This window comes from Aphanomyces astaci (assembly GCF_000520075.1).
Source record: "Aphanomyces astaci strain APO3 unplaced genomic scaffold supercont1.11, whole genome shotgun sequence".
Classification (NCBI taxonomy): domain Eukaryota; phylum Oomycota; class Saprolegniomycetes; order Saprolegniales; family Verrucalvaceae; genus Aphanomyces; species Aphanomyces astaci.
Genome location: NW_009798274.1, coordinates 373,985 through 398,606, shown reverse-complemented (window position 1 = coordinate 398,606; position 24,622 = coordinate 373,985). Strand labels below are relative to the sequence as shown.

Below are 24,622 nucleotides of genomic sequence, written 5' to 3'. Positions count from 1 at the left end.
AAGTGTATTTGAAAGACAAAAATGTGCAAGGTATTCGTCGTGGCCGGCGCTGCAGTAATGTCCACGGGTGTACAGTATCTATTTCCAGCCGCGCATGTGCAGCAGCGATGGCAGCGGCACCACATCACCATCACGCAGCCGGCGAAGACGAACGTAGCCATGGCAGTTTCCTAAAGTGCATGCGACCGAAGGAGCGGTTTAGCTTGCCACGCACCAAGGCCCGCACAGGATCCATCTACCACACACCGACGGCGGCAGCATTCGGGTCGCCCCCGACCCCCAAGCGCCGGTTTTTCTCCAACGAACGAACTCGTGCGTCGTCGATTCATTATCAACATGGGCAACCTCCGACTACTTCGTGCGACTGCGTGGGTCTCAAGTCGTTGCGGTGTGAGTATGCGTCGTCGGAATGCGACAGTCCAACGTCGCCGTCCCGCGGCCGCGGGTCGTCGTTCTTGACCCATGGACCATCATCACACAACCGCGAAATCGAAATGACGTCGATGGTGTGCGCAAAGAAGAAGAAGTGGGAGGACAAGTTTACGTCCAAAGAATGGGAACTCGACTGGCTGCAAAAGTGGCGCAAGCGGACCCTCGAAGAAGCGACGATCTCGAGCTCACCGCCCGACGAGTCCCGGCCGTCGTTCACCGACCGCTTCTCGGACCCGCACTTCCAACAGCATGCCGGCTTCCGACGGCGGAGTCTCTCGGACGCGGGCCACATGGGGTTCATGGGGTTTTCCCTGGGGCAGTGGCAGGTCGACACGATGCTTCGGTCCGGCGTTCCCGTCGAGTACCGCGGTCAGGTGTGGTGGCTGTGCAGTGGCGCGGCGCAGAAGAGGTCCAGTGCGGCCATAGCGGACCAGTACGAGTCGCTTCTGTGGCGCGCCGACGAAGTGCGCGTGGACGTGACAACAGAGATCGAGAAGGACCTGTATCGCACATTTCCGCATGAGCCCGACACGCGGGACGAGCGCGAGTCGTCCATCTCGGAGCTGCGGCGCCTCCTGTCCATGTACAGCCTGCGGAACCCCAAGGTCGGGTACTGCCAGAGCATGAACTTTCTCGGCGCGATGCTGCTCGTGTACCTCGGAGAAGAGGAGGCATTCTGGGTGCTCGCGTGCATCGTCGAGGACCTCGTTCCCGGCTACCACACCAAGTCTATGGTCGGGTCCCGCGTCGACCAGTACGTGTTTGCGGCGCTGGTGGAGCAAAAGCTACCGCAAGTGGCGCACCACCTCCACACGCTGCATGTCCACCTGGCGCCGGTCACATTCAAGTGGTTTCTATGTCTATTTGTCAACACATTGCCGCTAGAGACGACGCTGCGGGTGTGGGATGTGTTCTTCTCGGAAGGCAGCAAGGTGATCCACCGCCTCGGCCTGACCCTGCTCAAGCTGCTCGCGCCAGACATCGTCGCCGCCGACGAAGCATTCGACGTGTACGAACTGCTCAAGTTCTCGCCGCGGACGCTGGCGAATCTGATGGCGCCGCACCGGAAGGCCCCGCAGTGGCGCAAACAAGACGACTGTTTCTGCGACACACTGCTCCGCCTCGCGTTCGACAAGGCGTTCCTGGGCCCGTTTCCGTACCGCGCCATCGTCGAGCTACGAACAGTGTACCAAGTATATGTTGAAGACGAAGTGGCTAGAGCTGAGGCGGACAAAGCCACCGACATGGCCGTCCCGATCCCCGTCGCGGCGGTGACGACGACGGCGGTCATGGTGACGAGGACAGCACGCAAGGCGGACGAGTACGACTTTGTGGATGATTTCAAAGCCGACGATTTGGACTACGAGTTCCTCATCACGTCTTCCAACGCGAGCAGCGGCAGCGGGTGCGCGGCCGACTCGTCGTGGCGGGGCACGGCCGGAGGCGGCGGGGTCGCCGTGCCTGCCGCCGACCAATCGCTGATTGAGAATTATTGGTAATAATACCGAAAAACACACCACGTCACATACAACCACGTCGCACCCCTACTCAAAACGCAGCATTGTCTGTACGACACATAGAACCAATGTACTTGGAAGTATGTGAGAGAGATGGGCTGGTCATGTTGTTTGATGGGGATGTGGGTAGTGAATAGTGTTGACTCGGGCGGCTAGTGTGTGTGAGAATGGTGTGGAGCTGGGACTGATACAACGGCGACATTGAGACTGCCGCTTCGTTGATGGCGGACGACGACGATGATGAAGTCAGGTGGTGGCGAAGGAACAACATGCTCAGTTGGTACACTTGTGTCGGCCGCGGACTGTAGTGGTCGGCGCCGTCGACGACGACTTTGGCGCACGGCCCGCCGTACGCGGCCGCGAGCTCGTGGGTGTGGGCAGGGCCGACGTACTTGTCGACGGATCCGCACACGAACAGCGCCGGAATCGACGGGATGGCGGCCGCGACGTCCACCGGCCGCAAGAATTCCAGGCGCACACCGGTGCGATTCTCGACAGATTTTTGAATGAAGTGCGCGGCCGCCTTGAGCACGAGCTTGGGCGCGCCAAAGCCTTCGTTTTTCACATTGAGTACGAGGTCGTCGATGCATTGGTCCATGGTGCTGTACGCTACATACTCGTGACAAACTTGCTAAGCAACGCAAGCAATGGACAGATATGTCGTACCGCCGTCGAAGACGAGGCCGGTGATGCGCTTGGCGTACGGCTCGACGTTCCACTTGCGGAAGATGTGGGGGATGGCGTCGATGGGGCTGCCCTTGATGGCGAGCTCCGCGGTTTGCTGGGACCGACTCGCGACGTTGAGGATCGCCGGGTAGCAGCCCATGCTGTGGGCAAAGAATGCGATGCTGGTCACGCTGTCGCACGCGTCGAGGTCGTCTAAAATGTACTTGAGATCGCTCGATTCGAGCCACCCCATCGTCACGTAGATGCCGTCGGACCGCCCCGACCCGGAAAAGTCGAACGCAAACACGGAAAACCCGAGGCGGAGGCCGATGTCGCGCACGCGGAGGGCGTCTTTGCGTGACCCGACGTTTGAATGCAGATAGATCAAGCACGGGGCCTGGGTGAGATAGGACGAACGATCAGAACATACGTGGAGCACACAAGCCGACGACGTACGGGTTTCACAGTCACGCGGTCGTCTTCTAGTAGGTTCCAATGGGTGCACGCAAGACCTAGCTGACGTTCGTTGAGAACGACACGGTCGGTGCGAGACACGTAGATCGGAGCTTGGGTGAGTGGATCCTCGAGCTCAAACGATGGCGGACCGAGGGCATCCAGGGTGTACTTAGCTCGCGTCGGCCGAATGATCAAGTCAATGACCAAGTCGTATCCGTCCGAGATCAAATCCTTCACGGAGATGTTGCCATTGCCGCCGTGCTTTTCGAACTCGGCCTCCATTTCGCCCTCTCCGAAGATCGAGATTTCCGACGACCCTGCCTGCCCCATCGTGGTCCGTGTGACAATTTGGAAAATGAACGCCCAATATGGGAGCAAAACCACGCGATCTGATTGGGCAACACAAATCTACCATCCAGGTTTGTGTTGCCGTCAACAACACCCAAAACGACTCCACAACAACCCGGCGACGCTTTTCAACGAGGAGTCGGAATGCAAACACAACTATATGGAGCCTCTACATACCTTGGATCTCATCAATAGCCGTATATGATGGCTGACATTGCACCCGAACCTGTGCAATAACTGATATCGCTACTTGCAAGCATTACCGTGCGTGATACTGTTAGTCAATCAGCTTTGATCTCGATGTATACACTACGGTATCTCTTCATTGGTCAGCATGTAAAGATGTAAAAGTTTCAACATGCACTTCAAGTTGGGGACAAACTATATTTGTCACGTGGGATTTACCTAATCGATAACTCCTATCGCGACGGTTCGACAGGTGAAAATGCCAGATGCCAAGCCGAGCCCAGGCAAGTTCAAGCGCTTCAACCGCGTGGGCATCCTGCCAGATATTGCCGTGTACGCTCCAGATCCAAAGGACAAGTCGAGGTCCGTGGCCGAAGTGCACCAAGAATTCCTCTTCAACCAACGCCAAGAAATTGAAGACATCTGCACGGGGTTGCAGGTCCGGCTGGAACATGTCAAGAAAGCGCTGCCTGTACCCAAACATGTCGAGGTAACGATACTTCCGCATGTCATCCGCGCGCTACGTGTAGCTTTCACATGCGACTCTACCATGTTCGTAGGACCCTGATGACGCGTCCGACGTGAACGTGCCCAGTCCGCTGGAGAAGCGTATTGAAATCGAAATTGCAGCCGAGCAAGACGAAGTCGACACACCGTTGACGCCGCTGGACCACATGGCGATTGCGCTGGAGGTTTGTCAGGACGCATTTCCGGGCATTGGCAAGGCGCTGCACGACGAGGCCGGCGCCCAACTGAATGTCGAGTACACGCAAGTGCTGCTGGAGATGATCGAGACCATCGAAAGCTGTGTCCACGACAAGGTGGTGCGGGATCGGGTGGTCCGCCAGACACAGCTCGAAGTTCGGAGCCCCGAGAAGACTCCCGTGAAGCCCAACCTCGGCATATCGCCCACCGCCCAATTCAAACACTTCCGACAGCAACTGGATCAGCTCAAGTCGCCAAACCGCAAGGCCCCTCGCCAAGACAAACCACCTGCGTTTGAACTCGAGTCGCTCCTGCATAAGGGTAACGTCGGAGGTTCTGCCCAATTGCCCAAAGTGCACAAAGACAATACGTTTCGCCAAGTGCTCAAGTGCCGCCGGTTCCCCCCCACCAAGGTTCTCCTTTCAATCGATTGCAATGGGCAACATGTATACTATTCAAGTGTACCCGCCTCGCCTTGGTTTATTGTCACCGCATAGTCTGTCGTCACCATGTAGCAAACGATTATCATCACCACCACATAATGTCGTCACCGTGTGTTGTCATGTGCTAGGTACCGAAAGAAGAAGCGATTGAAAAAACGTACTCGTACTGCCCGATCGAATCGCGGTTCGACATGCAGTCGGTGCACATTGCCGTGGACGAAGCCAAGCCAGTGGCGGACACGTGGGTGGTGGTCGAGTTTCCCAAGGTAGGGGTACTTGCTCTGGTCGTTCTAGAGCCACTACATACCTTAAGTATACCAACGATAGGTGCGGCCATCGTTGACGTCCGACCAAATGGCGTACTTGAGCCGATGGCAAGCGGCGCGGTACCGCAAACTCGTGGGGATGCAAAACACACACGACAGTGACGCGGTACTGCACTTGTACTTGGAGTACACGGACACCGTCATGTACGAGATGTGCCGGCTCCTGTTTGACAAGTGCCCGACGTCGGCCAATCTGCTGTACGGGCTGTGGCACTTCTTCTTCACAGTCGTGGCGTTTATCAATAAAACGATCGAAGAAGAGCTCACGGTGCTGCAGCAAACCGTCCACTGCCTCAAGGTAGCCTGCACAAGACCAAAAACGTGCCTGACGATCTTGACGTTTGCTTTGGACTCTTGTGCTGTGGTCGTGCCACGTCATAAAATTATAAGCATTAGGTTGAAGTGGAGCAATACCAGTTGAAAATATCCAAACAAGTCGAGGTGGGCAACGCCATGCGCGTCAAACTCGCCCAAAAGCACAAAGTGATCTCGTTAGAGCGCGAGAAATGCATCCGCCAACGCAACCAGCTCAACCGATACCTGGCCGCGGTAATATATATATACCAAATAACTACTATCAAATACTAGTAACTCTTGGTTTTCACTCTGTGAACGACATATGTACGGCAAATATTTGCAGCCGCAGCATCGACGAGCTACCGACGACGTGCCGATAGCTTTGTTTACAGACGTGGTTATGTAGGACCAAACGCTCGTTCGCCTTGCCATGACGTTTGTGCAGTCGATTCACGATTCCTTTCCGGACAAGTCCACCGCCACCACGTCATTCCTGTCGTCGTCTTCGGTTCCGTCTCGCCATTTCACCACCACGGAAGCGCTCGACGAGATGACGCGCGCCGTGGGGTTGAAGTTTGTCACGTCGTCGACGTCCCCGCCCGAGTCGTCGCGGGTCCACAGACGCCCCCCACGCCTCTCCACCGTCCGCCACAACCTCATCACCGAGGATGGCTCGGTACTCATCACCTTCTTTCGTTCGTCTATAAAATTGACTTTTGTGTTTAGCGCGTGCTCACCCACTTCGACGTCGACTCGATGGCGCCAGAACTAGACGCGGCGCAGAAACGGCTCGCGCAACTCGTGACCTTGAGCAGCCCCGACTGCACCCTCGGGTGGGACGCCCAGGCGGTATGGCAGCATGCGTTCTTTATCCCCCCTCCCGACGACGTCCTCGAAATGGAGTACCGCGTCCGGCATATGATTCTCCGCGTCGAGCGCGCCATCGCCGCCCGCGGTTCGACCCGTCGACGGACCAACAAAGCCATCCAAGTGGACATGGACAACATGGACAACACTCCCACGGCCCCTCTTGATCCGTCCGATGGAACAGCCACAAGTCCGGCGCTTCGGCCGACTCTGCGGAGCGTACAACTCGCGGCAGACTTCTGTCGGCCTCCCCCTGGTACGAACGACGTCGCTCCTGCTACCATTATAATGTCCAGCGCAAACAAGATCTTGTTATATTAACTTTGATCCAGCAAAGTTCTTGAACGAATGACTAGGGCCCAAACTCACGCTCAAGCGCAAGGGGGAGCTCATGAAGGTCGTGCCGCCGTCGTTCCAGCGCTTTATCCTTCGCATCAGCACTAGTTATAACCCGCACGACTACACGGTCGGGGCGGTGTCGCGAGTGATGACGTTTGTCGCGAATACGCTGCTGGGGCAATTGGCTAGCGGCGTGGACATCCACAGCGACATCCCCAAGGCCCCCATGCCGCGGGACATGGCCGAGATGGAGTCTCCCATGGAAGCCGTCTACCGAGTGTATGTGATGCGGTTCCGCGTGCCGCTGTTTGCCAACGAGCGACTGATGGACCTCGTCACAAGCTTGAGCCACTTGGACACCCAAAGCGACAAAATCCACCTGTGGTGTCGGCTGCTCCATCTCACAGGCGTCGACCCGCTGCCCCCCGCGGCGTTCTGGTTTGTCCTCCATGTGCTGCATGTACTGGCCAAGTGCTCGCATGACGGGTACTACGTGTGCGAAAGCAGCGACGACGTCGAGTACATTGGTCAGCAGCCGGCGTGGGATGCCCTCGGCATTGTGTTTGCCTCGTTCCCGACCGAGGTGCGACGAGTCGTAGTAGTACTAGCCAGGCTGTTACTAGTCGCAGCAAGTCTATCGTCGTTTGAGCTAGCACTACCTATTGGACTAGAGTGGATGGGGGACGTGATGTGTGTTAAGCTAGGTAGGAGTCGTCGTTGTAGGTAGATGTGAGTACGTAGTACCGTTTGTTTGTGTTTGTCAAGAGGGGATGTATACTAGTATTATTGTCTTCTTGTGACGATGTTATGTGACGATGTTGTATGAGGGGTAGGTGTTTCAGCGGTGCAAGACCAAATTGATTGGTCTGTCGCAGATCTACGGGGCCATGTGGATCCCCATCTACTCGATCGTGAGCATGTGTGTGGACGAGTGGGAGGCGCGGTACTTCGCCGTGCGCCTCGAAATCGACACGCGGTTCGCCAACGCCCTCAAAGTCGACACGTTTGCGTCGTTTCACCACGTCGTCACGTCGTTCGTGCCGCGCGTGCACGCGTACGCGACCGCCGCCGCCTTCACCGCCGCCACCCACGTACGTCCTGCGTTTCTCCTTCTTTCTGTCCATCCATCGGTCTCATACACATGTAGATGTCCCGGTCCACCCGCCCGACACCGTCGGATTGCACAGCTGCGTGCGTCCAAGCGGGGCTGGTGCCGCCCGATGCGGCGCCGCAGTTCGACAAGACCGCGCTGCTCTTTGGAACCCCCAGCGACGCCATGATGGCCAAGACCACGGAGCTGTCCATGTCGTTCCTCTCAGTCGTGTGGTCCACGTCGAAAGACGTAGTTGTGCGAGCCATCGAAGAAGGCGGCGCCGACACCACCGCCGGCCTCCGCCTCGTCTCTCCTCTGGACCACGCCCTCCACGAAGACCCACCCAACGCCGCCATGTGCTGGAACTTACTCGAACAACTCATCACCGTGGCCTACGCAGGCTGACCACCCACAGGGGTCACAAGCTACGGAGAACTAACACGACTATAAAAATTATAAGGTTGGAATTTGAACGGTGTTGGGTGCCGTTTGTGTGCTGTTAAGCGTCGAACAGATGTGCCTCCATCGCCACCGCAATGCACGCGCTACCAAAAAATATATATTTGGTTATTACATTTTGTACACTCACATGTCAATTCCATCAACCGTATTCTATTGGGTTATTACCTGGTAAACATCGAGAATGGCCGCATGTACGAGATAATGTGCTTGCCATACGTGGCATCCTACGACGACGACCGTCACATGATGTTCCAGACCCCGATGGTCGTGTACCCCCTCGCGGTCGATTTGAAGCAGCGACACGTTGGCCGTCGTGCCCCGGACGTCCGCCACCGGATTGATGAACTTCTAATACCCACAAAGGGGTGAACATATGCCATAAACCTATAGACTACGACATGTATATATATATATATATATATATACCTGAAGCAAGCACGAGACGGTCGCAACATCGCTAGTGGCGGCAGCAGACGGGGTCGGCGGCTTCATCTTTTGAAACAAGTTGACCAGTTGATTCTACCAAGATGGAGATATCACAAATCGATCCCATCCAGACGGGGGTCCTACTTTGACGTCAAAGTGCACGACAAGTTCGAGTTTGCGGTTGTCCTGTTCGATCGTAAACACTGTCCGCTGCTTGCGTTTAGGACACACGATCTACGATCGTTCCCAGGGTAAAGCGAATACACGAGGCAACGATCGAATGGATGGCCAGGAGACGTCGACGCTTGTACCTTGAACTTGTGGCCCCGGGGGGTTTTGTACATGGACAGCTTGCCCACGTACGAGGGGTTGCTCCACTTGGAGATGTTGGTTTCGCTCAAACTAATCGAGTTTCATTGCACGAGTGAATGCTAGTTACTGGTATGATTAATAGTTACCTGAATCGGATCTTGTTCTTGTTCAAGCGTTTGCGGCCCACGAGGCAAAAGTCCACCTGCGAGTCGACGATCTGGGGCAAGTAAATCTTAAAGTACTTGGACCCGTACAGTTTGGCCATGGTCTACCAAGGAGCATGACGGCGGAACTACGAGGAAACAGACGGGAAGGGTACGGACCGCGTCCGACGTGCACAGCTCCATGATGAGCACGCTGGAAACCAGCGGCCGGAGGTGCATGAACCCAGTCTTGGTCTTGACGAGCGCCGCTTCGTCCTCCTACGCTTTTTATTCGTCCTTTGTCATGAATACATGCAGGAAGGAAGGACATTGATCGATGGACGTGCCTCGGTTTCCGAGAACGAGCTTTTCCTCCGAGACGGGGATGATGCTGAAGCTTTCTTGACATGCGCGGGTTCTTGATGAACGGGATCGGCATGGGTGGTGTGGTTGTTGTTGTCTTGCACGGGTGTGGTAGCTCGAACGTCGTTGACAAACCAATCTTGCGACGCTTGGGCGTCGTCGTCGTTGTCCGAGTCGGGGTCTTGGAACTGCGCCTTCAACCTACGTCCACGCGGAGGTTCATTTGCAAGCTCCTATCGTCGAGCAAGAGTGCATTTGCCTGTTGGACAGAGCGCGATGCGCAGGAGACGACGACGGCGACGACGTCGTCGATGCGGCCATTTTCGTGATTTGGAACGCCTCTTGCCCAAAGATCACGTCGTCCGATTCCGGATATACATATCCGGATTTGTCGCGCCAAAATTAGAGTTGTTGCAGTCGCATCGTGATATATATGGCCGAGAACACGTACGACGCGCTGCGGGACGCGATATGGAACGACGACCTCGAGCAGCTGCGTTACCACATGCGCACTGGTCGCATCGACGTCAACCACACCGACTCGGTCCGTTGCCATTCGCATTGTGTCTATGACAGGCCCCGTGCATGTACTGTAGGCAGGGCAGACGCTGCTCCATCTGGCAGCATTCTGGGGCCGCACAGACATCGTCCGAGTGCTCATCTCTCTAGGTGTGTTTGAATACCAATTTCAATTGTCATGATGATAGTGTGTCGTGATAGGAGGAAACATGAAGACGAAGAATGCGGTACGACACTTCAATCAATCGTGGATCGTTTGATTGATTATTTCCATGTCCGACAGACGGGATGCACAGCACTGGACTTGGCCATCCATTGGGGACATTCAGCCACGGCAGAGATCATTCGCTTGCGAGGTACTACCGTTCTCGTCCTATCTGCATTCCTGATGGATGGTCAAATGTAGGAGGCACGAGTGTTTGGGAGGAAAAGATGGGGTTGTTGCAGATGCAGGTGGAGGACCTCACGACGACCGTCGTAGACGTCGAGCGGCAGAACCGTGACCACGAGGCGATGGTGGCGACCCTGCGTGCGGACCTTGTGACACTTCATGCGACGTGGGCCGAGGCCGTGGATCAAGGCAAGGCGCATGCGGCGGAGCGGGACACCTTCGCGGCCGCCGCCGCCGATTTGGAGGCCGCCGTCGATCGGTTACACCAAGACGTGGCAACGCTGAAGCAGGACTTGTACGAAAGCCAGATGGACGGGTTCCGTCTGGACCGAGCCCGGGAACAAGCCGAGAACGAGCGCGACGCGGCCGTGCAACAGCGCCGCGACGCCATCGACCGGCAAAATGCAGCGCTGGAAGGTCAAGCGCAGCGGACAAGGGACTGGCAGGCGGCCGAGAGGGCGGCCGTGATCATGGAAACCCAACGCAACATGGCCTTCCACGAGCGAGATCATGTATGTACACGGAGAACACGCCATTGCCAATTGGTCTGACGAGGAAAATGGCGGCAGATCCAACGGCGCGCGACGGTGGCCGCCGTAGAGCTGGAGCTGCAGGCAGAACGACTCGCGTATGCCCAGGCAGAGCACCGTCGGATCGAGGAAGAAGCGGCCGAGTTCTTACATGCAAAACGCCAGCAAGACCTTCGGCTAAAGCGTGCGGCGCGGGCACTCGAAGAGTTTTCGGCCGAGAAGAAGGCCGCGGCCATGGAAGCGGCTAAAACGTATGGCCAGCAGCAAACAACCAACCGTCGACGCCAGCTGGCGGTATGGACACGACAGAGTCCACGGGTGGGGGGATACAAGTAACTTTGGGTGCTGGCATTAGGCGTCGCCATCCCGAGAAGACCGCCATCGACAACGTGCACAGACCGCCGCCGCGCTGGAAAGCCAGCAACAGCAGCACGACCTGGCGTCATTTGAAGCTGAGTTTGTGCACACGATCAAAACGTTTACGGAAGCGCGGGACGCAAAGTGGGCCAAGGTCAAGGCACTGGACCAGCAGAGCCGGTTCGACGCAGATCGGGCGGCACGCCGTCCGCTGGTTCACCTGAAAGACTCGTCGTCTGCTCATTCACGTACGACGGCTTCATGTACTGTACATGAATATGGTGCAATTGTACAGTATGCCCCCAAGGACTACACATCAAAGCACCTACCTACTTCTTCATGCGTTGTACTTGGATGTATGTAGCCACGACTGTCACGTGTGAAGTATACGGCCAGCCAAACACCAAGCAACGACTTGGTCTATCCCAAAGGCGGCCGCAGACAGACCACCAACCCAGGAGGAAACCACCGTCGTTATCTCCAGTCCCAACCAAAACACGTTAAATATAAGGTCTGTGTACTGTCGCCGTGGGTAATATGGGCAAGGGTTTGTCTGAAACGGGTCGACGATGAGGGGAGGACGGAGGGCGGCGGGTGGGACTCGTGGTTGAGATGTACTGCACACCTGACGGGGTCGACACCAAGTCGGGGGTCGGGGGGCTCGTGTGAAGAAGCACGCGGCCTGAGTGCGGGTCGTACCTCTGTACCCCCCCTCTTGTCGGCGACCCAGGACCTCCCATGGCTGAGGGCTTGGTGGGGGACGGCGCCCTGTGGACCGCCGTGGCCACGGCCATGAACTGCGCTTCGTTCATGCGAATGATGTCGCACAATTGAGTCGTCTCCCGGGCGTACATGCCCTGGGTCATGTCCCACTTGGCTTGGCGGAGCACCGCGTCTGACTCCAAGTGTCCGATGCGCCGCTTCTATGCCCTCAAACCAAACATCAGATTGTTCAATATCATATTATTACGTGTGAAATATGTCTTGGTAGTAGTGTAACTGACTTACAGCTGTGGCGTTGTCGTTTTGGACCTGAGCCACACGAGCGGCGGACGCTTCCACCGCCGCTTCGAGCTCGACCACCCGCGTCCGGAGCTGGTTGCACAGCTCCACGTCCCCCCGATCTGGCGCCCCTTCAAGCGCCTTTAACCTCGTTTCTAAATAGATGATTTGCATTCGCTGGTGGTCATGTTCCTATACATCAAGAGTGCGTGAGCAACCATCACTTTGACCTTGTAAACGTCACATGGCAAACTCAACACTACAACAGCGTCCCCCATACATAGATACAGACGACAACGTCATGTATATAACTCGGCTACACGTTTCTCCCGGGTCATTCAGATTTTCGTACTTTGTGCATGTCGGCAATGATGTGCTCCAACTCGAGCTTCGTGGCGGCATACCTAAGCTCCAAGTCGTCGACAAGGGACGCATGGGAGGCGGCAGCCTGCGCGGTCAGTTCCTACACCGTCCACGATCCATATCGTGAGCATGCTTGTCCATCAGTTGAATCCCCCGCAAAGCAAGAAACAAGGTACTTGGGTATGCCCCCCACCTTTTCGAACGCGTCGAGGCGGTGTGTCATCTCGGCCACGGTCCGGTCGTATGTTTCATCGAGCAGCGTGCGCATTTGGACGATCGCTTCGTCGTACACGGCGTGGATCTTGGCCTGCACTTCGGGCGTCACGTGCACGGACTTGAGCACGGTGCCGAGCGACGCCGTTTTCCAACTGGTCATTTTGTCTTCGTTGATCTGGAACGCGTAGCTGACGCGGCACGCCACGCGGAGGTCGCGCACGGCCGCCTGTAGTTTCTGGGCCAGGGAGCTCGCGTCCACTACATGCGAATAGGAAAAAGCACATCGTTGGTCATGACGCCAATAACGAACGAATGAAGGATCAACAGCATGCCTTCAGGAACTAAGCCGCGGGACACCATATTCGCCGTCATAGCCGAGAGAATGCTACCACCGCCCCCGCCGCCTTCCATAACGCCTCGTCCAACTGTGGCGGTTTCACGTACAAAAAAAGTAACTGGGGACCTAGTGTGGATTCGATACGAAACCACGGAGCCAGCGATAAATTAAAGATATTTATTCTTGCTTTTTCTTCTCTTTTTTTAAATATATAATATTTGATCTCCTGGTTTATCTTTTCATAAATTACCTATATTTGTTTGGCCAAACATGACACACTACCAACATGATCGTTGATATCGGCACAATTTTCTATTAAAGATTTTTAGTTTTAACGGACTCGTCGTGGCCCATTCGTTGCCGATGTCTGCAATGACTACTGCGCAGGACACATCTCAACGAAGCACAAGCCACCATTTAAGGTGTCCGCCAACGCTATCCCCCTGAAGAACCACTGAGTTGTCAAAGCTCCAGCACCAGCTCCAGTGGAACCCCCAGATAGCCACGGGAATGTCCAACAGAGGAGAAACGGATCGTTCAATTTCCCAAATTGAACCTACTTTGACCCGAGAAACCCCAATAAGCAAACTGTATCCAGTATAAAAATGTTACACTACATTATTAATACCACATATGTACCCATCCTCGTTGGTGTAAATCTCAGCACGAACGTCGTCACATTTCGTGGTCACTCGTGGCGGCTGCCGCCCACAGAGGTGCGCGTCTTGCGCTGCCACGACATTTGGGAGAACTGCGGGCTCTGGGGCACGGTCACGGGGCGCTTAGTTTTGTCGTCTTTGTCTTTCGGGTTGGTTTTCTGCACCATGGACGCCGACACGCTGGACGGCAGCCTCGCAAACGACTTCTTGGTGAGCAAGTTGACGTAGTAGAGGCGGCCGGTCTTGGCATCCGTGCGACGGGCCCAGTTCTTAGGCAGGACGTCCGGCATGGACGACGATGCGACCACCGCCGCGATCGGCGCGGGGGGCAGCACCTTCTTCAGCAGGCCGGAGAGACCCGCCAGTCCGGACGACACCAAGCTCGTGGTGGTCGTGCTGGCAAGGGCGATCGCACTCACCGGTTTCTTGTCCAACGTGGTGGCGGACGGAGTGGTGGGTCGACTTCCGGTTACCGGGCGTTCCCACGTCGACGTTTTCGTTGCATGGTCCACGTAGTATGCGCGATTGTACTTTTTATTGAAACGTTCCTCCCATCCAGGGGGAAGCGGCGCCACCGCCGCCGCCGCGATGACGGCGGACGGGTGGCTGCCTCGTCGGTCGTTGTCCGCGTCTTCTTCTTGTTCGTCATCGTCATGGCATTGATCTTGGTTCGATGGTGGCCGAGCAATGTGGACGCGGGAGTCGCCAGTGGCGAGGGCATCCTGATTGTGTTTCTGGATGGCTTCCAGAAGCTCGTCGCCGTCGTCGTCGTCCCAGTCAGACGATCCCGGCTGGGTGCTGTCTAAACTCGCCTTCTTGGACTCGCCCTCGACGTAAATGTGATCGTCGTCATCATCGTCCGAGTCCAATTCCGTGGGTTCGCCATGCCCGGCGGCTTTGCGGTTGTCAGCTGCTCGCCCCTTGCCGTCCGTCGCCCACGACTGCTGCTGCTTCTGCTGGTGCGCCGATTGGTCCGCCCACGACTGCTGCTGCTGCTGCTTTTCGTCGCTGCCTTGTCCATTTTCGTCCCCAAGGCGGCGGCGGTCGGCTTTGTCGTGAGGTGAGTCCACGGCGTTGGTTTCCGGAAATCTCTCGACGCTCTTGGGGGCGCTAGACAGGTCACCGCTATCGACATCCCGGTTGTTCACTTTGGCACGTGTGGCTTGGTTCGTGCTCAAGCTGTCGTGGTTGGTGTTCACGGTGGGCTTGGCGACGCTGACAGGTTGAACATCATTATCTTCCTCGTCGTCGTTGGCTCCTTCAACGGTCGTGTCCCCTCCACTCTTGATGGCTGTTGGCTTGGCCGCGGTACTAGATAAAGCACCACATTTCACCTCGGCTGCGTCCTTGTCGCTGCTACCCCGGGCAAACAACCGCACTTCGTCCTGAATTAGCTCGCGCAACGTATGTAGGCTCATGTCGTTTTGATCAAACTCAAAGTCGAACGATGCCGACACATGGAACGCCACGGGTTCGCCCAACTGCGCCCGCACGGCCTTGAAGTACGGATGCTGTAGCGCCTGGTCCGCTGTGATCCGGCGCGTGGGGTTGATGCACAGCAGCCGGCGGAGCAAACTCACGGCCTCGGGGGACGCCTTTCGGAACGCTTTGGTCAGCGCTTGCGGCGAACAGCGGGGCAGCGACTCCAAAAACTTGAGCGCGTCACCCTCCACCGTGTAGCCACTACACCAAACGAATTACCAATTGAGTCGAATGATTCAAAGTCCATCTTAAAACCCCCCGCGTACCGCTTCTCTTTGGGTGGTACCGGGAGCACAGAAAACACCCGCGTGAGTTGGTCGATAAAGTCGGTTCCTGGGAACAGCGGTTTGCGGTTGAGCAGTTCAGCAAAGATGCACCCAATGGACCACATGTCGACGGCTACCAGCCACGTGTTGTTAGACCAGTACCCAACCAGCCCTTCTAAAACAAGTAGAAAGCGTACCGTCTGCGTAGGTGCCGTTAGGGGCCAGCATGATCTCCGGTGGGCGGTACCACCGCGTGACGACGTACTCGGTCATGAGCTGCGGTGCCGACTTGTCCGACAACGACGACGGTGGGTGTGCAGACGTGCGGCCTTCGGGGACGTACCGGGATAGCCCAAAGTCTGTAATCTATTCGCAATTGACAAAAAATAAATATATATCAGGCCATAACTGCGCAAATATGAAAAATACAACAACGAACCTTGACGTCGCAGTTTTTGCTAATGAGGATGTTGCCGGGCTTCAGGTCGCGGTGCAGGACGCCGTTTTCATGGAGTGCTTTAGCACCACATAGCAACTGGTACATGATAGCGCTACAAACATTGGGCATATCATTCCAGCATGAGAACCCCAAAAACAACGAAACGAAGCGTACGCAACGTGGTTTTCCTCGAGCTTTGTCTTGGACTGAATCAGCCGGTGCAGGTCCGTGTCCACAAGACCCATCATGATGTACAGCTCGTCCTTGTCAATGCATGTGCTCAAGTTTTGCAGCGACGCAATCTACAGGCACATGTTAACGAACACAACCAAATCACAATCCGACGACGTAGATTGATGCTGTCGTACGTTCGGATGGTGTTCAAAGTATCGCATGAGCCGAATCTCCCGCAGTGTGTGCTTGGCATCCCACTCGTCGCCCGCCATGGGTGTGATCTTCTTGATGGCCACGGTCTGGTTTGTCGTCGCGTCGGTGGCCGAGCTACGAACGAACGAACGATACATGACCATCTTGACGAAAAACAAATTTGACGCTTCGTACCATACGATTCCGTACGAGCCTTCACCAAGCACGTGGATGGCACGGTAATGGGACGGAACGTTGAACTCGCATCCTTTAAGGGTAAAGCCGAGTCCGGCGGCGTAATTCCCGTCCGCAGCAGTGGCCGACGTCCGTCTCGATGCTGTTGCAAGGGGGACGTGGGATCCTTTGGTGGTCACGGCCGTCGTGGGGGTGTCTTGGGCCAGGGGGCCGTTTCGTGCAGTCGCGACGTCGGCCACGCCGCCATTCTCGTCGTCCTCTGGCTGGGTACCCGACTCGATCGTTTGCGTCTTGACCTGGAACGCCGCGACTTCGTCCTTGATGTACTGCCGCAACACGTCCAACGGCAGCGATTGGTCCTCAAAGGCAAACTCGAGCGAGTGGGCGAGCTGGAGCGGTGGGATCACGCCCCATTCGATGTCGACGCCCTTGAAAAACGGATGGGCGAGGGCTTCGTCGACCCCGATGCGCTCCTTGGGGTTGAAGCACAGCAGCCGCTCCAACAGGTCCTTCGTGTCGGGCGACACGTCCTTGCCTTTGCACAGATTGTCCAGGGCATTGGGCGGCGTCGCGGGCAGCGACGACAAGAACTTGAGCGCGTCCTTCTCGATGATGTAGCCCCGCTGGGCCTTCGGTGGAATCTGAATCACTTTGAACACCCGCGTGAGCTGGTCCATAAAGTCCGACCCGGGAAACAGCGGCTTGCGCGTGACGAGCTCCCCCAAGATGCACCCCACGGACCACATGTCCACCGCTGCAACACCCATGAGATTGAACTGACGTTATCACCATGATTGTAGGATTTTGATGTGACGTTATCGTACCGCCATCGTACACGCCATTGGGGGCTAGCATGAGCTCCGGGGGACGATACCACCGTGTGACCACATCTTCAAAGAGAGTTAAGGTATAACAGCACTGGAGTTATATGGCACTAGCACTTAGTACAACAAGAAAGGACCGTGGGGAGTTCGTACATTCAGTCATGGGGGACGACACACTGGCGGAATCGTCGTTGGCGTCTCGGTTCTGTAAATCCTTGGGCACCATTCGCGCCAAGCCAAAGTCCGTGATCTACACAAACAAATACCACCAGGATTAGTCAGTAAATTGGATATTCAACTAGTGCCACTGAACCAGCGATGGACAAATATACGAGAGAGGAGGTTTTCATGTAGATGTCGATGTATCGTACCTTGAGCTCGCAATCTTTGTTGACGAGAAGGTTGCCAGGTTTGAGGTCTCGGTGGAGCACGCCGTTGTCATGCATGGTCTTGACGCCACACAGCAACTGGTACATGATCACTCTACCACAACGATCAATTGCGATACGTCACAAGAAGATAGTATATGTATTGTATACCGAATATGGCCTTCGTGCAATGGGCACGAGCTCTGGATGAGTCGGTGGAGGTCGGTGTCTGCCAGTTCCATCATCATGTACAGCTCGTCTTTTTCGACGCACATGGTCAAGTCCTTGAGCGAAATGATCTGCAAACGTGAAGACGGTAGTCGTGAGGTCAAAGTCGAGATATATATAGCAGCAGCGTGGCCATGAGTCGTACATTGTCATGCTCGCCCAGACATCGCATCAGACGAATCTCGCGAAGCGTGTGGGTCGCGTCCCATTCGTCTCCGGCCATGGGTGTGATTTTCTTGATCGCAACCTTCTCCTTGGTTACCGTGTTTAGGACAGAACACACGACTCCGTACGAGCCTTGGCCGATCGCGTCCAGCGGCTCGTACTTGGGGTCCACGTGGAACGTGCATCCGTTGATGGTGAAGCCGCCGTCCGCATGCTTGATGGGCGTTGCGTGCTTTGGCATGGCAGGCCACACCTCCGAAAGCAAATGCCACTAAGCCCCACCCACGCAGGATGAAATGCCAACCTGCGCCCTGAAACGGGAAACTCATTCCTTTTTTGGACATCCACGCATTTCATTGGTTGAAGTTTGAAATCCAATCGGTGATTGGTCCGTTCCTATTGTAGTCGTTTTGTAACCGCCGTTCACCTAAATTTACCCGCCCTTCGTGGGAACAACGTTCGCAGAACGCTATTTATAGCTATTAGGTGAGAAGCAAAAGTATCAGTGATGACGTGGCACTCAGACCATATGTGTTCAATGGGCGATAGGTCAGTTGCATGCTATACAACAAATCCACGAACGTGACCGTAAGGTGCACAAGTAGGTAGATAATGCATGTGTTAGTGCAATTAGAACGGAGACTTCCACCATGCGATGAATTCTTCCCAGTCAATCGTGCCGCTATGTGTATGATGAATGAGCTCCATGTGTACTGTTGACACTGGAAGTTCACAAGTTTCACATGGGCGGATATACATTTGTACCTGCCGTCAGCGTCGAACTCCTTGACGAGGTAGTCTAGCTCCTCCTTGGACAACGGTTCTCCCAAATCATCTGCAATCTTCCCCAGCTCTTCAACGTCGATGTCACCACTGCCATCCTAGCATGCCCCACAAAACATGTCATGTCGCCCGCCTCGAAAAGTTTCATACAGTGTGTACCTCGTCGTAATCGTCGAAGATCTTCTTCAACTCCTACGACGCATTAGACATTACGTGAGGGGGCTCTTCACGCGGGTATATCGATCACACCTGTTCATGCTCCAACGACAGTTCCTACAGCATCGTACACGTTGTTATGCCTTGCCATGGAGTCTGTCTCGTCATTACGTACCATCCCGCGACTCTTGGTACAAAATTGGATCCTCGGTGGAAGTATCGTTCGACCTGCATTCTACTTTGAACCAACATTCCATACTCCATAAGGTGATATTGTACTCCACTTGAAGGTCTGTGATTGGTCAGTTTCTGTAGTCGGACGTTCATGGCATGACATCCCATATATAATTACCAAGTTGTTCCATAAAAAAACCTAAATAAAGTATGATCTAAGCATGTGGCTTGTCACCCCCTAAAGTCGAAGGACTGTGGCGGGCTGGCAACATCTGATTGGTGGGGTTCCCTTCAAGATACCGTAACGGTTGGGCATCGCTCCTCCTTGTGGAGGGGAGTTCTTCCACATCCGCCATGAAGATGCACATAGGTGCCGTTATCCTTCTGGTCGCGGCCGCCACTCACACCGCCACCGCACGAACATGCGGCGACAAGAGCCCTTTGGACGAGAAATGTGCTGACCTGTTCCCTACTTGCCCGGATCAGCACTCCCCTGCCATCTTCAACGGATGCTACCATTGTGCCCACGACGTCACGTGCGAGATCAAAGCGTTCGCCGTGGTGAATGTCAAGGACATGGTAGCTGCCAACGAAGACGTGGATCGAGATGTTAAGGAATCACTCCTCGACGCACGTGAGAACACCCGTGTCAGGTCTCATGCGTCTTCGTCGAGCGACCTGCATGCAGTGGCCTCGGTGACCTCCAGCGACGAGGAAAACACCAGCAACGACGGATGGGCTGTACCGGGCGTATTGGGACTCCTTGGCGTCGGTGTGGCTGTCGGCGGAGTCTATCGGCACAAGCGAAGTCGGGGGCAGTACCATTCGATTCTGTCGCAGCAACAACAACAGTACGACGCTGACGATGCCGCGCTGGACGACCTCAACCCCTTCTGCCACGGAAGCCTCAGCGAAGAAACCCCATCTCTGCTGAAACCTTCGCCCAAAGCATCGGCGACGTCATCGTCGTTCCGCATCTTGACCGTTTAATCCACCTTCTAGAAATACATGTATGCCATGCCTCGTGCTTCCTGTCGTCCTTATACTGATGACTTCACATCGTACTGAATATTATTGTGAATTCGCTATAAACTTCCATGGTTTGTCTAGTTCAAATTGAATCACGCCGGAAGTTTTGATTGGTTGAATATGCTTGTCCTTTCTGCAAGAGCCAATCAAATCCACTAAAAAATGGATTAGCCAATAGCGTCGATTCGTGATTCGATTCAGCGGTGAGATTCGATTCGACGGGGTCTGGAAATTCTCGTGATCGTCGTTTCGAACGCCCCCAAACCAGGGACAATCTCAACTTGTGTTCCCAGGCGGTTCTTCGTCCAGTTAGCACGTCGAGATCGTCGTGTGTGCCATGTGTACGCTTTTGGTGGGTCAAAATATCCAATGAAAATGACCCATACGATTTGACTTTGACATTTGTTGACAGTGAGGACCTTTGAAATGGGTACTTCTTGGCTAGGATTCACGACACTGATACATGTAACCCATATGAACGCGTGCCCTAGGTAGGGTCACACCACCAGCGCCAAACTTATATGCATACAATCTTCTCAATACGAGCAAAGTTGTACTGACCGAGTTCTACCACATTTCACTGTAAACATATTGAGATACCTGAGCTACAGTATTACAATAAACACTAGCGACAGCTAAGGCACACATGACACCTCGAGCTAACATACACAAAACATCTTCGCGTTGCCTACCTCGCGTCACCTCTGCCATTTCTAGCCAATTTTACTCATTCATTGACTGGTCCTATCGCTAAGGTATGCACCGAGATGTGGGACCAGTCCTAAACATACTGGTACAGCACGTACGCTACATACTTCCCTACGTACGTACACCAGGTAACCAACAATTGGATGGTTTTCAAAGAATAAAAGAGGAGGAACATGATTGCTAGCTAACGAGACAACTGCATGAATATAAAACTTGAGCCATCTGGAGCCTTCCGACCCCTTTGGCCCAAGTCAAAGTGTATAAACTCCGGCCTCTCGGCCCGAGACCTGTCCCGTCATGTACAGAGGACGCTCCAACCGTCACAGGTCAGAGAACGGGGGGTGACGGCATTCCAGTAGTTACTCGATCCATCCGGTCTCTTCCCCGGCATGTCGTGTGGAAGGACCGATTGGTAGAGACCGGCTAAGAGGGATATTCGACGAGTTTCGTCCCGGACATATCACGGCGTAACCATAGGTGTTTACGCGCCTCTTGCTGCAATATGGGCACCTGATTGCTGTGATAGTGCGTGGAGTTGTTGGGAGGCAGTCAGAACACCGTGTTCTGTCATGAACATCACCACTGCCCTGAAGCATCAGGTTGTAGCATTGGCTGCAGCTAGTATGAGGTTTTTTATCTAGAGCCAGTTGTTCTCACTGGTGACTAAGCGAATTCCCTTTCCGTTTCACCCGCAACCACCCAGTATTCCCCCTGCCTTCTGAGCCATTCCACTGGTTTCATCACGTTACCAGAAGACATGCAAATAGGCAGCATGTATACATGCCAATTTTTAAAAGATCATGCATTTACAGTGGTCGCTGGCGTCGAGGGGGCAAATGTGAGTTTCTGAAGAAATATTTGATCATTTTTATTGAAATTTTTGTATGTGTGCTGAACTCACCGCCACAAAGAAAACCTTCTCGAGATGTCATACGTGGAAATGAATACTCTGTCAGTTATGATACTAAACGCACCTGAAATAGACCACTTTAGCCCCAAAATAAAGTATTCATTTTATTAGCATATGATACAAAGTGAAACCTCTGAAATTAATAACTTGCTCCAACGATTCGCGAAGCCGCCTTCCTGGACATGCCCTCCACCACCGCCATCAGTGACGACGACTACGACGAGATAGCCAGCTACATTCGTCAGGAGCGACCTAGAAGTTTAACAAAGGAAGAACGTCTTGACATACTGCGACTTCATGCCGAACTTCGCCGTGACGGTCAAATGCAAGTGTCTTCTACCATCGGCCGCCTGCTCGGTCGAAGCCAAAAGGTTGTAAAGTTGTGTTTGGTCTCAGTACTTACGATCAAAAAACGTTTTGGCTGTTCCACCCCCGTCCAACCAAGTACAACGTACCACACGCATCCCACATACACATGCTGTGACGTCTATTGTGCGTCAATTTATTCGAACACGGAGCGTTACTCGTGTCCGCACTGTTGCGAAGGATGTCATGGCGTTGTTGCTGGAAGCCAAGATCATTCACTACGATGTCAATTGCAAACCTGAGGCCGTCAACTGCCTTCGACGTGTCCAACAATTCCTCGTGAAGCTCGGATTCAAGCGGGGGAAGCGTCGGGGTCACGCTGCATATGCCATGTCAAGTGCCCATGCAACAGCTCGTGACGTGTATGTTCAACACATGATGCAATTGGCTCCTGCGACACCTGTGGTGTACTTAGATGAGAGCTACATTCATCATCACTACGCACGCCACCACGATTCCCTATACGACCCCACGGACAATGGCCCCACCAAAGAAATGCATAAGGGTCGCCGGTTCTGTTTTATTGCTGGTATCATGGCCGCTAGTCCCACTGAATCCGTTGTCGTTGGCCTAGACGTATTTCAAGGTAAAACAATTCAAGACCAAGTTCTCTATAAAAGTTGATATAATACCTCATACATGCAGACTCAGGTAAAATTCAGTTCCAGTACAATGTGTCAGAGATCTGGCAAACCGGTGTACATACACCACCGCTGTGCTTGCATCCCAACATCCTAGTGTTCTCATGTATGAAGTGAACATTTTGAAGTATCATTAGCATGCTGCATGAGGGACAGACTTTGTCGACATGCGAGATGATTGAGAGTTTTCGTTCATTTCCTGCATCTCCCAGAAATGCGCGCTGTTTCACTTTGACAGTGGTCGATAGTCTCGAGGGTGCCTTTGGCCATAACTTTTGCTGCAAAAACACAATCAAGAAAAGGTGAATACGACAAATGTAGCGTTCCGAAGACGCTAAACTACAAAACAATGTGATCTTGAAACCGCATACACCCTAAGATATCATTCTTCAAATTTTAAAAACCTGTCTAATTTCACCCTCATACCCAATACACTATGACACACTTATTGATAGCGTAGTAATTTTAATGCTATCAATTCATTCTTGATTTTACCATCTCCAGCGCCTTCCTCTGCGCACGCTCACACTTGGTAGCACTCCGCGTTCATCCAGTCGACCACTACTATATCCTCCATCAAGACCGCAGCGCATGAAGCGGTCCTCGCACTTCTGCGAGGACCGCCGATCTTGGCAGCCACGTTTATCGAAGAAACGTGCAACTTGAACGACCTACCTCGGACGTCTTCCGAGACGCTTGCCCTGCCGGAGATGAGCTTCCACTGGCTTGTGGAATCTCTCCGCGCCCATGATATCGCCACGATGGCGATGATTACTGTCGAAGGAGAGATGGATCTCTTTTCGACCTCGACCGTGGATGACTCGGTTCCCGCCGCTCCTTTGAAGTCCCAGACGTGGGGCTCCCTGCGTTCGAACCCTTACTACGACCTCTTCAAAGAGTTGAGGACGTCTTCCCCGACGAAGTGCCCCCCGACTACCTGCCGACAAGGGTTTCCAACAAGAGATCGGCCTCGTACCGGCGCTAAGTATTGCGTCACGCGGCAATGACCGCTGCCTCGCGAACAAGTCGACGCCATCGACGCCTTCTTCGCGGCCCGCAAGGTGGCGGGTCACGTCCGCGACAGCATTTCCCCTCACAATAGCCCGACCTTATGTGTGAAGAAGCCAGGCGGGAAATGACGTATAATCTACGCCTTTAACAAACTGAACGCCGCCACAATTCCGGCGCAGACGCCTATTCCACACAATGATGTTATCATCGACGGCATGGGTCGATCTACTTTAGTTGACATGTCAGTTGCGAAGCCATATCACATGTCACATTATTCAAAATGGCAGTGACCTCCAAATATTTATATTCAGATTCTGCAATAGATTATTCGATTCTACAAGGCATCATTGTATAAAGTTACGTGCTTAGACTTAACCTGTACAATAGCGCAACCCAAATTATAGATACAACCAGGAAATGTATTGCTAAAGTTCAACTGCTGCATAAACACTCGGAATAGATGGAATAGAGTGGGGATTCTTTAGCACTGAATAGATCATGATCATTTTTTCCCCAATACATATATTTATGATGCCATTTTCCAATGTTCCACGTACCTCACATCCGTATAAACATCCGGACATATCGGCTTGTGACCTTTCCTGCCGAGTACGAATTGGCATTACTGTACCGATTTAGGATCTGCTTCCACACTGTAGTGCGCTTGGCTCCCGCGACACCGGGGAAGAACGTGTCGATGGCGGACTCCATGGAATGTTCTTTGCGCCAGTTGATTATATGAAGCTTTTTCTCGTA

The 24,622-nt window shown here is 54.1% G+C and overlaps 10 protein-coding genes across 10 annotated transcripts; 5 read left to right on the top strand and 5 right to left on the bottom strand.

Moving 5' to 3' along the window:
- Positions 1-25: 25 nt before the first annotated feature.
- On the bottom strand, positions 26-3,412 carry H257_05765 (hypothetical protein). Its single transcript, XM_009830734.1, has 3 exons — positions 3,072-3,412; positions 2,616-3,012; positions 26-2,558 (listed from the first exon to the last, which is right to left on the bottom strand). The coding sequence occupies exons 1-3, from the start codon at positions 3,399-3,401 to the stop codon at positions 1,981-1,983; spliced, it is 1,305 nt and encodes a 434-aa protein (XP_009829036.1). The 5' UTR covers positions 3,402-3,412; the 3' UTR covers positions 26-1,980.
- Positions 88-1,955, top strand: H257_05766 (hypothetical protein). Its single transcript, XM_009830735.1, has one exon. It carries the CDS (start codon positions 108-110, stop codon positions 1,929-1,931), a length of 1,824 nt encoding a protein of 607 aa, XP_009829037.1. The 5' UTR covers positions 88-107; the 3' UTR covers positions 1,932-1,955.
- A 452-nt stretch (positions 3,413-3,864) lies between the features above and the next one.
- Positions 3,865-8,080, top strand: H257_05764 (hypothetical protein; the record flags this gene model as incomplete). The annotated part of the gene is made up of 10 exons (XM_009830733.1): positions 3,865-4,095; positions 4,166-4,723; positions 4,882-5,019; positions 5,081-5,377; positions 5,476-5,628; positions 5,783-6,052; positions 6,103-6,499; positions 6,600-7,165; positions 7,416-7,673; positions 7,730-8,080. The coding sequence occupies 10 exons, from the start codon at positions 3,865-3,867 to the stop codon at positions 8,078-8,080; spliced, it is 3,219 nt and encodes a 1,072-aa protein (XP_009829035.1).
- H257_05763 (hypothetical protein) lies at positions 7,338-9,738 on the bottom strand. Its single transcript, XM_009830732.1, has 10 exons — positions 9,641-9,738; positions 9,366-9,582; positions 9,199-9,297; positions 9,022-9,143; positions 8,875-8,965; positions 8,708-8,797; positions 8,564-8,656; positions 8,411-8,485; positions 8,303-8,361; positions 7,338-8,220 (listed from the first exon to the last, which is right to left on the bottom strand). The coding sequence occupies exons 1-10, from the start codon at positions 9,700-9,702 to the stop codon at positions 8,175-8,177; spliced, it is 954 nt and encodes a 317-aa protein (XP_009829034.1). The 5' UTR covers positions 9,703-9,738; the 3' UTR covers positions 7,338-8,174.
- A 76-nt stretch (positions 9,739-9,814) lies between these two features.
- Positions 9,815-11,542, top strand: H257_05762 (hypothetical protein; the record flags this gene model as incomplete). Its single annotated transcript, XM_009830731.1, has 7 exons — positions 9,815-9,925; positions 9,978-10,050; positions 10,102-10,127; positions 10,184-10,256; positions 10,307-10,803; positions 10,861-11,115; positions 11,177-11,542. The coding sequence occupies 7 exons, from the start codon at positions 9,815-9,817 to the stop codon at positions 11,540-11,542; spliced, it is 1,401 nt and encodes a 466-aa protein (XP_009829033.1).
- On the bottom strand, positions 10,148-13,197 carry H257_05761 (hypothetical protein). Its single transcript, XM_009830730.1, has 5 exons — positions 13,092-13,197; positions 12,737-13,017; positions 12,533-12,643; positions 12,187-12,372; positions 10,148-12,101 (listed from the first exon to the last, which is right to left on the bottom strand). The coding sequence occupies exons 1-5, from the start codon at positions 13,168-13,170 to the stop codon at positions 11,679-11,681; spliced, it is 1,080 nt and encodes a 359-aa protein (XP_009829032.1). The 5' UTR covers positions 13,171-13,197; the 3' UTR covers positions 10,148-11,678.
- Positions 13,198-13,687: 490 nt separating this feature from the next.
- On the bottom strand, positions 13,688-18,391 carry H257_05760 (CMGC/MAPK protein kinase). The gene is made up of 12 exons (XM_009830729.1): positions 18,069-18,391; positions 17,867-17,994; positions 17,699-17,810; positions 17,481-17,577; positions 17,328-17,393; positions 16,504-17,257; positions 16,311-16,443; positions 16,117-16,244; positions 15,943-16,054; positions 15,701-15,869; positions 15,504-15,636; positions 13,688-15,438 (listed from the first exon to the last, which is right to left on the bottom strand). Exons 1-12 carry the CDS (start codon positions 18,327-18,329, stop codon positions 13,785-13,787), a joined length of 3,747 nt encoding a protein of 1,248 aa, XP_009829031.1. The 5' UTR covers positions 18,330-18,391; the 3' UTR covers positions 13,688-13,784.
- Positions 18,392-18,626: 235 nt separating this feature from the next.
- On the bottom strand, positions 18,627-19,254 carry H257_05759 (hypothetical protein). Its single transcript, XM_009830728.1, has 5 exons — positions 19,203-19,254; positions 19,121-19,144; positions 19,031-19,063; positions 18,854-18,969; positions 18,627-18,770 (listed from the first exon to the last, which is right to left on the bottom strand). The coding sequence occupies exons 1-5, from the start codon at positions 19,203-19,205 to the stop codon at positions 18,719-18,721; spliced, it is 228 nt and encodes a 75-aa protein (XP_009829030.1). The 5' UTR covers positions 19,206-19,254; the 3' UTR covers positions 18,627-18,718.
- A 231-nt stretch (positions 19,255-19,485) lies between these two features.
- Positions 19,486-20,238, top strand: H257_05758 (hypothetical protein). Its single transcript, XM_009830727.1, has one exon. The coding sequence runs from the start codon at positions 19,556-19,558 to the stop codon at positions 20,189-20,191; it is 636 nt and encodes a 211-aa protein (XP_009829029.1). The 5' UTR covers positions 19,486-19,555; the 3' UTR covers positions 20,192-20,238.
- A 1,792-nt stretch (positions 20,239-22,030) lies between these two features.
- H257_05757 (hypothetical protein) lies at positions 22,031-23,994 on the top strand (the record flags this gene model as incomplete). Its single annotated transcript, XM_009830726.1, has 4 exons — positions 22,031-22,219; positions 22,395-22,790; positions 23,392-23,827; positions 23,882-23,994. The coding sequence occupies 4 exons, from the start codon at positions 22,031-22,033 to the stop codon at positions 23,992-23,994; spliced, it is 1,134 nt and encodes a 377-aa protein (XP_009829028.1).
- Between the last annotated feature and the right edge of the window lie 628 nt (positions 23,995-24,622).

Bases quoted from the DNA above. Each gene is read 5' to 3' on its own strand.
- H257_05766 (XM_009830735.1), top strand. From the start codon at position 108: ATGGCAGCGGCACCACATCACCATCACGCAGCCGGCGAAGACGAACGT.
- H257_05759 (XM_009830728.1), bottom strand. The intron at 19,064-19,120 runs GTGTGATCGATA...AATGCGTCGTAG, and splicing joins TGTCGTTGGAGCATGAACAG to GAGTTGAAGAAGATCTTCGA. The intron at 18,771-18,853 runs GTACAAATGTAT...TCATACACATAG, and splicing joins GAGTTCGACGCTGACGGCAG to CGGCACGATTGACTGGGAAG.
- H257_05763 (XM_009830732.1), bottom strand. From the start codon at position 9,702: ATGGCCGCATCGACGACGTCGTCGCCGTCGTCGTCTCCTGCGCATCGC. The intron at 9,144-9,198 runs GTCCGTACCCTT...GCTCCTTGGTAG, and splicing joins AGCTGTGCACGTCGGACGCG to ACCATGGCCAAACTGTACGG. The intron at 8,966-9,021 runs GTAACTATTAAT...AAACTCGATTAG, and splicing joins AAGAACAAGATCCGATTCAG to TTTGAGCGAAACCAACATCT.
- H257_05758 (XM_009830727.1), top strand. From the start codon at position 19,556: ATGAAGATGCACATAGGTGCCGTTATCCTTCTGGTCGCGGCCGCCACT.
- H257_05765 (XM_009830734.1), bottom strand. From the start codon at position 3,401: ATGGGGCAGGCAGGGTCGTCGGAAATCTCGATCTTCGGAGAGGGCGAA. The intron at 3,013-3,071 runs GTACGTCGTCGG...TATCTCACCCAG, and splicing joins ACCGCGTGACTGTGAAACCC to GCCCCGTGCTTGATCTATCT. The intron at 2,559-2,615 runs GTACGACATATC...ACGAGTATGTAG, and splicing joins CGGCCTCGTCTTCGACGGCG to CGTACAGCACCATGGACCAA.
- H257_05760 (XM_009830729.1), bottom strand. From the start codon at position 18,329: ATGCCAAAGCACGCAACGCCCATCAAGCATGCGGACGGCGGCTTCACC. The intron at 16,055-16,116 runs GTACGCTTCGTT...CAATGTTTGTAG, and splicing joins CTCGAGGAAAACCACGTTGC to CGCTATCATGTACCAGTTGC. The intron at 15,439-15,503 runs GTACGCGGGGGG...CGTTTGGTGTAG, and splicing joins GTACCACCCAAAGAGAAGCG to TGGCTACACGGTGGAGGGTG.
- H257_05761 (XM_009830730.1), bottom strand. From the start codon at position 13,170: ATGGAAGGCGGCGGGGGCGGTGGTAGCATTCTCTCGGCTATGACGGCG. The intron at 12,373-12,532 runs GTACGAAAATCT...CTTGATGTATAG, and splicing joins TCATTGCCGACATGCACAAA to GAACATGACCACCAGCGAAT. The intron at 12,102-12,186 runs GTAAGTCAGTTA...TTGAGGGCATAG, and splicing joins AAAACGACAACGCCACAGCT to AAGCGGCGCATCGGACACTT.